The following is a 13,687-nucleotide window of genomic DNA, read 5'->3' as shown; positions in this document are numbered from 1 at the left end:
TTTTTTACATTTTTCTGATTCTAAAATAATATGTATTCACTATTCAACTTTGAAAATATGGTAAAGCATAAAGAAAAAGAAAAAGGACCTATAATCCAACAAGCCAGAGATAGCCACTGAATTCGTTTTAGTGTATTTTCTTCTATACCTCTATTCACATAAAGATTATCTATTCACTCGCTTACCTTCCTACTTTTTTTTTTAACATAAATTGGGATGATACTGTTTATAGTCTTGTATCCAGCTTTTCCTCATAACATATTGTGAGCATTTTTCACAGTTTGAAAGCATCCTTTTTAATAACCACATAATATTCCATATTGTAGTTTTAATTTAACCGTTCACTTATTATAGAGCATTTTAAGTTGATTTTACTTTTTACATTATTACACATGTGATAACACCTTTATATGTAAATCTTTGATTCTACCTCTGATTATTTTGTTTTTTATGATAGATGCCTAAACATGTAATTTCTGGTCAGAGTATAAAACTATTTAAAAAAAAAAAACTAATTTTTTTTACTGTGACAAACACAAAACATAAAATTTACCATCTTAACTATTTTTAAGTGTGCAGTTCAGTAGTGTTAAGTATATTCACATTGTTGTTAAGTATATTCACATTGTTAGGCAATCCAGAACCTTTGCATCTTACAAACTGAAGCTATGCCGATTAAATAACAACTCCCCATTTCCCCTTCCCTCCAGCCCTGGGCAATCAGCATTCTCCTCTCTGTTTCTATGAAGTTGACTCCTCTAGGTGCCTCATATAAGTAGAATCATACCATACTTGTCTTTTTGTGTCTGGCTTACTTCACTTAGCATGATGTCCTCAGGGTTCATGCATGTTGTAACCTGTGACAGATTTCCTTCCTTTTTAAGGCTGAATAGTTTTCCACTGTGTACATGTACCAGATTTTGCTTATCCATTCATCCTTTGATGGACATTTGGGTTGCTTCCACCTTTTTGCTATTGTGAATAATGTTGTAATAAACATGGAAGTGTAAATATCTTTTTGAGACCCTGCTTTCAATTCTTTTTGATGTATACCCGGAAGTGGGATTCCTGGATCATATGATAATTCTATTTTTACTTTTTGGGGGAACTGCCATATTGTTTTCCATAGCAGTTGAAAAATTTTTTTAAACTCATGTATATTGCACAGTATTTTCTAGCAGTGTCTGAAGTGTGTATGAAAGTGCTTACTTACATCACTGCTTCTTTGCCATCACTGAATAATAAAACAATTTTTGATTTTTTTTGAATTAATGGATAACATTTTTAAATTTTGCATATTTTAGAATTCTGGTTGGATTTTTTGGGGGGGGGGGCTGGTGTGCATATGTTTAAACATGTCTTTATTATCTGTGTTTTCTCTGATCATTTTTTCAATTGGGGACCTTGGTCGTTTGGGTTTTTTGTTGTTGTTGTTGAGCACCTTATGCATTTTTCAAGTCTGTTTCATGGTTTACTATCTCGTCCCTTCTTTTTTGTCATTATTTGCACAACTGTTCAAGTGCCTACCATTAGTTGACTTTCTTCTTTTTAATTTGCTGCCATGGGCTTAGAAACCAGATGACAAACCAAATCAGTTAAAATAAAATTATTTACCACATAAAATAAATATCTTTATGAAACCTGTGAGGGTCTCCTGTTGAGTAAAATGCATGTGTTTTAGTGCATGGATTTTGTAACCTCTCATTTAGCTTCCCAGTGGCCTCTTTTGCGTCCTTCACAGTTCTCAGCTTTGTTCACAATAGGTCAGTTTGCTCCATAGTTGAGTTCTGGAGATCTGGGGTGCCACACTTTGCTCACCTGGGAAACAGTATACTCCTACCTTCTTCTGGTGCCGTAAAACTTTTGTACTATGTTGAAAGTGAGTAATACTTTAAATATTTTTCAGTAATAGCAGTTCATCTTTGGTGGTATTCAGTACGTTTGTATCTGTAGCACCTACGTCTTCTAGAAAACCTGCTCTCTTAGTTCTTCTTGTTCTGACCGCCCCCCCTTTTGTTTACTTACCTCTTCCAGTCCTCAAACACGCATCTATTCAAACACCCATCTTTTCCTCCTCCTTCTAGCCCAATTTCCTCTTGATTCTCCTTTTATCACTGGGTTTCAGCAGTGGCAACGTGGAAGTCCCACAGGATTCCTGACGTCATCCCTTTGTGGCCTTCCTCAGTGGTTCCTCTTTCAGTAGAGAGCAGGTGCTCCCGGGAGAGGCTGCCACCCTTCTCTCCAAATTCCAAAGTAGATGGTACTTAGAGTAGCAATCCCATGCTGCTTCATCTGCAGAAGTACTTTGCACATTTATTTTGTACCCCTTTTCACTCCTGAAGACTTTGTTCATCTCCTTCCCACGTGTCACAGAGTGTATGAGAACACAAAAATCATATCCTTATGATGTTATGTTTCAACAGGTTTAAAAATGTTATCTTTGAAATCAGTCCAACAGAAGAAGTTGGAGACTTTGAAGTGAAAGCCAAATTCATGGGAGTTCAAATGGAGACATTTATGTTACATTATCAGGTGGGTTTGCACCAGGTAAAACCGAAAGCTCTGTGTATGAGGTAGTTGTGCTCTTGTCAAGGTAGGAGAATGGATAAAAAGGAGACCCATGTGGGGAAAGCTGCCCACATTCAGCAGTGAGCTAAGGAGTTTTGTCTGTCTAATTTGGGCTGTACAGGCTGGAGAGCTTTTGCAGATGTGTAAATCTTCAGAAAAGCATATCTGAAGCTTCCACTTAGTGTTGCCACTAAATTGAGCTGATACCTTGGACTTGAACAAAATGCTTAAATCTTGATAGTACAAAATTGTAAACCTTGTCAGCAGCTTGAAAATCTTTTCTTCCCCCTCTTATTTTGATTTGATATAGGGGCTTAAAGGTGTACTTCTGACAAGATGTGTGTAAATTGCATCTTTGTAAACTGAATCCCATCTTTTTTTCTGAGGTTTTGTTTTTGGGTTTTTTTTTTAGAGAAAGCAACTTTTTACTGAAATCTGAGTTAATAAATAGGGATCACAGGGAACAAATAGCAAATAACAGCCTGAATTACATCAGAATGAAAAAAAAATGATGGACCTGGGTTTCCAATCTGAAACTACTATGCAATACAGTGTTTTTTTTCTTGCCAGGACACATGGCTTGTGGAATATTAGTTCCACAACCAGGGATTGAACCCAGGCCCTCGGCAGTGAAAGCCCAGAGTCTTAACCGATGGACTGCCAGGGAATTCCCCCTGAATCTCATTTTAAATTCAAAAAGAATTCTACAGTGAATCATTTTGTAACATAACCATCCCTAATTTTTACTTTAAAATATCTTTTTTTTTCTTTTTTGCTTTAAAAAATGTCAGGGCATTGAGAGGATTCCTGGGTAATGTCCAGCCTCCCTTAGTTTTGTGAACACAGTGCTTCATCATCGGTACCCATCTCGTTCCTCACGTGGCTGCGCTCCACCAAGCTGGGCAGGGGCCTTTCTCTGAATGTGCATTTGGGCTCTTGCACATATTTGCTCTCCCTTAACTGGGGGCTCTCCCCTCCCCCCCCCTTTATTCCTCCATCATTTATTGAGAAATTTCATGTTGTTACCACCCTGAAAGCTTGCCCCACCAGCAAAGCCACAGTTGGTTTCTCCTTCGCTTCCATAGCCTTGTAGAGACAGCCCCTGTTCACCACAGGCATTGACTTATTTTCCTCTCAACTTCCAAACTGCAAACTCCTTTTGTTTTTGTTTTTTTTTTTACAATAAATTTATTTACTTACTTACTTACTTACTTACTTACTTAACTTGGCTGAGTCGGGTCTTTGTTGCTGCAGATGGGCTTTCTCTAGTTGTGGTGAGCGGGGCTGCTCTTCGTTGTGGTGCATGGGCTTCTCATTGCAGTGGCTTCTCTTGTTGCGGAGCATGGGCTCTAGGCGGATGGGCTTCAGTAATTGTGGCACTTGGGCTTGGTGTTTGTGGCTCACGGGCTCTAGAGTGCAGGTTCAGCAGTTGTGGTGCACGGGCTTAGTTGCTCCGTGGCATGTGGGATCTTCCCAGACCAGGGCTGGAAATCATGTCCCCTGCATTGGCAGGCGGATTCTTAACCAGTGTGCCACCAGGGAAGCCCCTGAAACTGCAAACTCTTTAAGGATAGGTAGTATTTCTTTGTTTCTTTCTCAGTGACCAGTAGACCCTCAAAGCACATTGCGTACAGATGTGAAATGATTTTGTGATGCATGTAGCTAACTCAAGTCCTTATACATAAGAGATCCTATTATTTCCTCAGTTTCACCAAATTCATGTAGGCCACCCAGTCTGCCTCAGGTGGTATATTCCTCCATGCACAAATTCATTAAATATGGAATGACTGCCAGTGCGAGGTATTATGTTAGGCTCAGGTGATGCCCCAGGGTCCTCATCCTCGTGCAGCTGCTCAGATTTTTCCAAAAGCTGAATTGGTTGAACTCTTGGGATCCCTTCCAGCCCTTTTACTCTTGCTTTCTCATCACCACTCTTCCAAAGTTTAGGGGTGAGACCACCCAGATTTCCTTAATTTGTTCTGGACAGTGGAGGGTAGTGGGGAAAGCAGGGGCTCAGATCCAGACTCACCACGTCCAGCTCTGCACTGTCAGGCAGGTCATTTAACATCTCTGAGCCTTAGTAACCTCATCTTTAAATTTGAGATAATCACACCTGGTAGGATTTTTGACAGGACTTAAAAAGACACTATATAACGTGCTTCCACATTGTGGAACACATAGTAAACACATAAAAAACGTTTAGTCCTCTCTCTCTCCCTGCGTTCAGGGTATAAAAGCTTTGTCATTTGAAATAGAAACTAAGACTCTGGTAGATAGTGTTGAGACAACCTTACTGGCCTTCTCTTGTTTTCAGTGGTTAGTATATTTCATCATGGATTGAAATGCTGTCCCCTTCTCCGGGTGACACATCACTGAGATGAACTGAGCCACGAGCAGGCAGTTCCGTAGTTGGGGCCTCGTTTCTCACTGCAGTTCACATCTGGCACACAAGGCATGCCTCGGTCCTCCAGGATCCCTCCCTACATCGTGCCCTTCCTTTTCTTGTTCCACAGACTTGATTAACTGTCAGAATGTTTTTTGAACAGGACCTGCTGCAGCTGCAGTATGAAGGAGTTGCAGTCATGAAATTATTCGATAGAGCGAAAGTAAATGTCAACCTCCTGATCTTCCTTCTCAACAAAAAGTTCTACGGGAAGTAATCGATCATTTGCTGCCAGCCCAGAAGGACGAGGAAAGAAGTGCCTCGCGGCTACCTTTCTAGGGGTCCTTGTCTACTCATAGGAAGCAAACACCCAGCCCACACCAGCGCCTCAATCTGATACACCCCCAGTGCCACGTGTTTAACTCCTCCCGCTCAGTGGGACATTTGTTGACCTTTTTTCATAGTGAAATTTTATTTCAGGCTTAGTCTGACCCTTCTTACTCCTTCACTTTCTTCTGTCCCTTAGGAAAGATCGGGAACTCGCCTGAAATCTCTCATGTTGTTACAGTCTTAGAGGTTGCATTACTATATTGTAAGCTTTGGTGTTTGTTTTAATTAGCGATAGGGATGGTGGGATTTGAATTCTTGTTATTTGGAAGTGGAAGCCATTGGCACCAATAACATACGTACATATAAGACACACAATTAGAATATCAGGTTATCCATAGTTATTAGGCTATTATTTAAAAGTGAAGTTCCTTTATATTTCTGTCCCATCAGTAAACTGGAAGGATATGGGGTTGGTTCTCTTCCATTCCATTTTCCTTTATGAGCAGGAGCTAATAGAAGTCACTGTTCTGTGTTCAAAGGAAGCATTTCTAGAAAGGGGGGGGATGTTGTTTTTAAATTTCACCATTAAATTTGGGCAGTTCTGTTAGTATAACTCTCTCCTCAGTGGATGGAAGAGTCCCACTGATAAAAGTAAGCTATATAGGTAAATTCAGAATGGTCTGAGCACCTGCTTGTTTGTGTTGGTGCAGAGATTGACTAGATTCAGGCAGACGGTCCCCTCTGTCCCTATGGCAAAAGAATGGGTTAGTCCTAGTGTAGAATGTAATTGTCTTCAAAGCTGTTTTATATCTTGAGTGCCTTATTAAAGTGTAGATTTATTTCTTAAAATGTGGGTGATAGGAATTTTAAAGATTTATATAATGCTTCAAAAGCCTTTAGAATACTGTAAGAAAAGGGTTTTTTTTTTTTAATTGGCTTATCTGTATATCTGAACTCTGAAAACTTTCTTATAGCTGAAACACTAGGATTTATCTGCAGGATTGCAGAGAGAGAATCCTGCCTTAAATAGACTAAAACAAAAACAAACAAAAGCAGCCAACCAATGTTATACTTGATGTTAAAATCTATTTTTCCCTATTTCTTTTTCTTTTCTCTTGCTGCCTACACTGTTTCTTTATTTTATGAGCTGCAGTTTTTTAATTTAGTCACAAACAATCCAGTTCAAAATGTTGAACTTAAGAAGCTTTCATTCTTATATTAAAAGTCATATACTTTTTACAAAAATCTTTTTATCCAGGAAGATATATTGAAATCATGCTACTGAGCCTCCATTTTCTCTGATGTTTTGGTTCAGTATTCTTTTATCATAAAACATAAACTAACATTTAAAAATTTACTGATGTATATTTAAAGCCAATAAACTGTTTCATTGATAACAAATCATGTGCTGTGTCCCAATTATAAATGTAAGTGTTGGAATGTGGTTTTTATGAGAGACTGTTTACTCAGTCAGGTCCACAGATGCAAATGTAACAGTTGTAGGAGTCTACACACTCCAGGCAGCTCACAGGCAGGTGAAGAGGTGAGGTATGGAGTGCCATAGAAGGAGGCTCCACTACCTTGGCCTTGTTTTCTGTTGTATTTTGGAAGACAATTTTTTAGTAAATATTTTCCTCAGATTAAAAGAAGATGTCATTATGAGTAGCATCACCTCAAAAACTGGGACCAACCAAAGTGTCAGCCCTTTTACCTTAAAAGATGATACTCATCCCAGATGCATGTCGGGCCCCAAAGGCCACATCCATGACAGACAGTGAGCAAAGTTCACAACTTTAACAAAATATGATGTTTCATTTATTTGTAAGGATTATAGTTCCCTTGACACAACTTCTATTGCAAAATAGCAAAATACATTTCACAAATTCTGCTGGTAACTGTGTAGAATTACGGTGTTAACAGCATCGAGGATGCTCAGACAAACTCAAGTCGTGGCGTTGAATCCTTGTAGCTCCTATTAATTTTAATTTATTAGCTATAGCAGTCTCTGTCTCAGCTCTCTCCTTTGACCTTCTCTTCAGCCAGCCATCATGACATTTACCATGAATTTCCTCCCTCGAGAATTTGGACTGCCCATCAGATTGTTGCTGCACACAATTGCCTTTGTATCTGTGTATGAAATAAAAGGTCATTTGTTCATTTTTGTGCTTACTTTTCTCAGTTTCATTGTTAGCAATTCCTGCAAAACAGTGTTAGCTGGAGTGAGATTTAATCATTGAAAACCACAACAGCAAACAACCCCTTCATAGTCTTTTTGAAGGAACAAACACAAGTCAGCTGTCTCAAAGCAGTTTTTAACTTGTGAGTTTAGCCTTTTTACGTGTAAAATGCTTGAAGCTGCCTCCACGTGGAAAGAATTGGGGTGGGGGAGGTCGAGCACTAACATAATGTCACTTAGGTCTTTTTTTTTTATAACCCAAAATTGTTTTTCATCATTATTGGTGGACACTTCAGTGTCACTTAGTTCTGATCAGCTGATGACGGAGTTTCAAATTAAAGCAGCATTAAATGTTGTTTTATGTCATAGTATGGCCCTCAGGGGACTTCTGTGTTACATCCAAGTCACCATAAAAGACTAGGGGAAGTTGGATATGGAAAAAGTAAACAGCAAAAGGGAGGAAAAATGGCTTCCTTTTAAGTAAGGCCCTAAGGGGCAGCCCTGCTTAAAAATACAAATACACATGGAAGCATCCTGTTGTGTTTATAAACTGGTCAGGCTATATTGGAAAATCAGCGAGAATATGAAGTAAGGGGGAAAAATAAATGGAAAATTGGAGGTGATGGTATGTGTGGTGGCTGGAGAGGACCCCACAGGCCTCTGAGGAAGAGTGACGTGGTAAGAACCTGGGCTTTCCTGGCAGTGGGTCCTTGTGGATGTTAGCCCTCGGAGCCTGTTTCCTCATTCTGAAATGTGGAGACGCCATCGGTACGTGTGTTACTGAAACCTGAAATATAGGCTAACAACCCATGCTCTACATTGTCCTGCCAAGAAATGAAGGGAGTTAGGAAGGTGCTCATCAAGTATAAGGAGATTAAGTAAGGACACCAGGACAAGAGAAAAATGAGAGGAGGATGGTGGATGGCACCTGGGGTGATGCTGGGGGAGAGTGGCTGCTGTGGAGCCGTGAAGGAAGGGAGCCAGGGCGCCTTGGTGGTGCTGCGTACACCGTGTAAACTTCTGTAAACTGAAGAGAATCTGAGAGAACTATACCCCTCCACACATTTTAAATTTGATATCCAAATTTTTTTATGTTTAAGTCGTAAAGTGTGAATTGCCAGCATATTGTGAATTTCCAGGTAAAAATTACCTCACTTTTAAAAATATCCAATGGAACCCTATATTTTATTTTATTTTTTATTACTTGTGTAGTATTAATATTATCATTATTAATTGCAGATAGCACCCCACTGTGTATGAGAGGAGAGACTCCTCAGTAGAACACTTGCAGTAGAACCCCCTATTTTAAAAAACAAATGAACAAAGCCCCTTTTGTCAGTTGGAAACTTGACATCGTTTTTCTCTTTAAACTCATATTTCTATTCCACTTTCCTCAAAATTTTATTCTAATGCAATATTTTTTAGCATAAGTCTTACTTTTGATCCTGTCGTCATGATTTGTAATAAAAATTAAAATGTTTTATTTCCTGTGACCACAGGGCTGTTAATCCAGAAAAATACTTTGCGTCATAATAATCAACGCACCTTTGATCAAAGTAACCTAATATATTGTCTTGACAAAGAAGTCTAAAAGTAAGATATTTGAAATGCATTTCTTAATGAAATAAATGAAAGTTCTTAAAGTGAAGGTTTTTAAAACTTATGGATAAATGTTACTACTTGCTATAATGAGATAGTGACCAATTCTCTTCCTCTTTTTCACTTTTATAAATGTAAGCTGAGAAACTTTGCTGTCATAATAAGTATATGGAATGGAAGGTGTTTTGTGATGTCACCCATTTCTTAGGACTCCTTGGTTATAGCTCCCAGATCTCAATGAATTATAATAAAGAATTATAACCTGATTAGGTCCTCTAATTTTGTTGAAAGCCAAAAAGAAAAAATTTACCTAGTTTTGAAGAGTTTATTATCCAGTCTTTAGATCATCCACTTCATCAGGACTTGGGGCTCGGGAAGTAGGCCAGGGGCTTTACTAAGACTTATTGAATGACTGTGAACTATAGTCGTAAACCTTTTGACTTAGAGACAACTTATTTAATCTAATGTGCTAATGATGCTTTGGGAAAGAAGAGAGATTTTAATACTCCTTTGGCACTACAATTTTTCCACTTTTATTGCGGAAAACGTCTGACATATAAACAGAAGGAATGGTATAATGAACTCCCATGTGTCCACCGTCTAGCCTCAACAATTACCAACACAGGGCCAAACTTTCATCTTTATGTTCACCCACATCCCCTTGGGTTATTTTGACGAATCCCAGATACAGTATCATTTCAACCACAAATGCTTTGGTATGTATCTCTCACTCAGGGTTTCTCAATAGGGAGCAATTGTCCGCCCGTGGGACATTTGGCAATATTTGGAGATATTTTTTATTTATTTATTTACTAAAATAAATTTATTTTATTTATTGGCTGCGTTGGGTCTTTGTTGCTGCATACGGGCCCTCTCCAGTTGCTGCGAGCGGGGGCTACTCTTCACCATGGTGCGCGGGCCCCTCACTGTAGTGGCCTCTCCCGTTGTGGAACACAGGCCCTAGACGAGTGGGCTTCAATAGCCGCGGCACATGGGCTCAATAGTTGTGGCTCACCGGCTCTAGAGCACAGGCTCAATAGTTGTGGCACACGGGCCTAGCTGCTCCGCGGCACGTGGAATCCTCCCAGAGCAGGGCTTGAACCTGTGCCCCCCGCACCGGCAGGCGGACTCTCCACCACTGCGTCACCTACGAAGTCCCTTGGAGATATTTTTTGCTGTTCTTACTAAGGGGATGCTACTGGCATTTAGCGGGTAGAGGCAAGGGTTGCTTCTAAGGCATATCTTACAATACAGAGAAGAGCTCCCTCAACAGAAAATTAGTCCAAAACATCAGTAATACCAAGGGTGAGAAATCCCACTCTCACACTTAAAAAAAAAAATCCCCAAACCATTATCACACCTAAGAAATAAATTTGAAATATCGAATATGCAGTCAGTTGTTTACATTTCCTCAGACATCTTATAACTTCTTAAACATTTCATATATGTGAATCAGGAGCCAAACAAGATCCACACATTACATTTAATTGACAGGGTCTCTTAAATCCCTTATTCTATGAGTTCTCTCTCTGTTTTAAATCTTGCAACATATTTGACGTTGATCCTATACAATTTCTATATTCTGGGGTTTCTTATTACATCCTTGTGGATCAGACTCAGTTTCAACCTTTTGGCAAGAATATTTCAGAATTCTTATTACCTCACACTAGGGATTTATCTTTTTGTGATGTAAAGTCTGATCATCAGGTTCAAATGTTGCCAGCTTGACCCATTTGTTATAAAGTTTCCCATCAGCTTTTCATCACATATCACATGGATTCAGCCATTGATAATGACTGACTTGATTTCTTCATTAGGGGTTGCAAAATGGTGTTATTCTATCATTCCTTCTTCATTTATTGGAATTTTTCTAAAAAGAATGTCCCATCATCAACTATTTGGTTACTTTGAAGACTATTTATGCAGGAAAAGGTGATGAATGCTGTTTCTCTCCCTTTACTTACCAGTTTTCAGAATAAGCTTGTTTCCTAATATCTAAATGTGACCAATGAGGTTTTGCTTTTTTCAATCATATGACTCCTAGATTTTTAATATATTTGATGTCTTCCAATCCAGATATATATACATTTTAATTAATTTATTTAATTTATTTATTGGCTGTGTTGGGTCTTCGTTGCTGCACATGGGCTTTCTCTAGTTGCTGCGAGCGGGGGCTTCTCTTCATTGTGGTGTACAGGCTCCTCATTGTAGTGGCTCCTCTTGTTGTGGAGCACGGGCCCTAGGTGCGTGGGCTTCAATAGTTGCGGCACATGGGCTCAATAGTTGTGGCTCATGGGCTCTAGAGCACAGGCTCAATAGTTGTGGCGCACGGGCTTAGTTGCTCCGTGGCATGTGGAATCTTCCCAGGGCAGGCTTGAACCCGTGTCCCCTGCATTGGCAGGCGGATTCTTTCCCACTGCGCCACCTAGGAAGTTCTACATTTTTTAATTTTTAATTTTTTACATGCTCAAATTGTCCCCTCTTGGGCCAGTAGAAGTACCTTCAGTGATGACTGTTGTCATGATCCCACTGTTCCAGCCACATCTTGTTACTTTTCTCACCCCAGACTTCTTTTTTTAATTAATTTTTATTGGAATATAGTTGCTTTACAACGTTGTGTTAGCTTCTGCTGTACAGCAAGACGAATCAGCTATACATATACATATATCCCCTCTTTTTTGGATTTCCTTCCCATTTAGGTCATTTAGGTCACTACAGTGCATTCAGTAGATTTCCCTGGGCTATACAGTATGTTCTCATTAGTTGTCTATTTTATACATAATATCGATAGTGTCTATGTGTCAGTCCCAATCTCCCAATTTCGCCCACCGTCCTCACCCCAGACTTCAAGTCAGCAATTTCCCCAAGGAGCCCTGGTTACTTTTAGTGGGAAAGGGTATTTTGAGAACATAGTCTGGTTGCTAGGAGCCCTCATCACTGTTCGGTTGGTCATTGTTTCAAAGTGTTTTCAGTGCAGATAGTCTTTTAAGAGCATTTCCTGAGTTCATTATTTTCTTTTAATAAAATGCTTTTACCTTCATACATGCAGCTCTAAGAAAGAGAAAAATAATGATTAGTAACATTTGCCAATTCCATGCTGTAAATGCCTCCCCATAGCTGATTTCAAGCTTGACGCCATTGGTCACTGAATGTAGAGTTGGGAAAAGATGCTAACCATCGGCTCTCATGAGCTGGTGCTAAACTACTGATTTTATTCTGAGAATGATAGGGTGCGACCGATGGATTTTAAGAAGAGCAAGAAATGATCAGATCTGGGCCTTAGAAATGTAGAGCTGGATGGGGATCAGGAGGCAAGACTCAAGACAGGTTGTGCTAGCTGTCTTGTTTCTCCCTCCAGATCCACTCTCCACCCTCCAGTCTCCTCTGTGCCCTGGGAAGCTGGCTGCATGGATGGCATCACTGTCTCCCTCCAGCTTTTGGTTGGGTTTGGCCAATGACAGGCACCCCAAGGAGAGTGGAGATCTAAAGTAAGGTGAGGGACTTCCCTGGCGGTCCAGTGATTAAGACTCCAAGCTTCCATTTCATGGAGCACAGGTTCGATCCCTGGTCAGGGAACTAAGATCCTACATGCCTGTGGCATGGCCAAATAAAAAAATAAAATAATAAATAAAATAAAATAAGGTGAGGTTTATTTTCTTCTAGGTCACTGTGAATTGGCTGCCTCTCCCTACCAAAGGCCAGAGCTCCTATCAGGCTGCTCTCTCCAAATAACCACCTTCTCCCTATTGCAGTAAGCAATCCCTCCCCAAGTCCCTTCAGGCCCAGAGAGCTAATGATTCCTGCTGTAACTAGCCCCGGGGGGTACTGCATTATCCATTAACCCTGCCCTGTTTTTTTATTAACTTTTCTTCAACTTACCAGTTTCAGCACGCCATCTGTTTCCTGCTGGTCCCATGACTGATACACAAGTGGACCGATTATGGTCTCAGTTGGTGAGAGGTTTGGTGGCCTGATTTGGATAGTGGTGGTTAGGATGAAAAGAGGTGAGTAAATTCTAGAGATATTTAGGAAGCAGAGTTGATTTACTGGATGTTGGAAGAGTGGAACCTTGTGGAACTCTGGGCCAGCAAGTGCTATGTAGGAAATAGTCTATGATCAAGAAAGTTTGGGAAGTGCTATTACACCATTCTCCTTGGAAGTCACAACACACATGAACATATTAAAAAGCTTTGAGAAATCCCCCAGTCAAGAGACCAGCTTAGCTTTGTGTAGCCCAGCTTTCACCAAATGTACTTGACTATGCCGTGCCACCCCTCCTACTTGTCAGGAAGCTCCTCTTAGCCATCTATGAAACTCATGTTCCATGAAATACACTCTGTGAAATGCTGGGGAAAGGAGCTAGAATAGAACCTGCGCCTTTAAGCTCTCAACAGCTGTTACAGGTTACTTAGGAAATAAAAAAAATCAAAAATATGTATTTGTACGTCACATTTACTAAAGAATTTTGGATTCCATTCAACAATTTGAGTTTGGTGAAATTATCTGTGAAACACTTTGGCCTGAAATTGTGGTTATTTATTCTAAAATTTGCCCCTCCTTGTCTAGTATATGATTATGCAAAAATGTATAGTTGATAAACTTACTATATTACTCACAGTCACTGGCCTCTG

At 39.8% G+C, this 13,687-nt stretch overlaps 1 protein-coding gene across 1 annotated transcript in view; it reads left to right on the top strand.

The window, feature by feature from the left end:
• IQGAP1 (IQ motif containing GTPase activating protein 1) overlaps positions 1-7,432 on the top strand; it is a 97,886-nt gene extending 90,454 nt beyond the window's left edge. Inside the window, exons 37-38 of the mRNA XM_057720406.1 lie at positions 2,424-2,532; positions 5,115-7,432. Of these exons, the coding sequence (XP_057576389.1) occupies positions 2,424-2,532; positions 5,115-5,228 (223 nt within the window). The 3' untranslated portion in view covers positions 5,229-7,432. The remainder of the gene's footprint in view (positions 1-2,423; positions 2,533-5,114) is intronic.
• The last annotated feature ends 6,255 nt before the right edge of the window (positions 7,433-13,687 follow it).

This window comes from Hippopotamus amphibius, chromosome 2 (genome assembly GCF_030028045.1).
Source record: "Hippopotamus amphibius kiboko isolate mHipAmp2 chromosome 2, mHipAmp2.hap2, whole genome shotgun sequence".
Taxonomy (NCBI): Eukaryota; Metazoa; Chordata; class Mammalia; order Artiodactyla; family Hippopotamidae; genus Hippopotamus; species Hippopotamus amphibius.
This window is presented reverse-complemented; position numbering and strand designations above follow the sequence as displayed.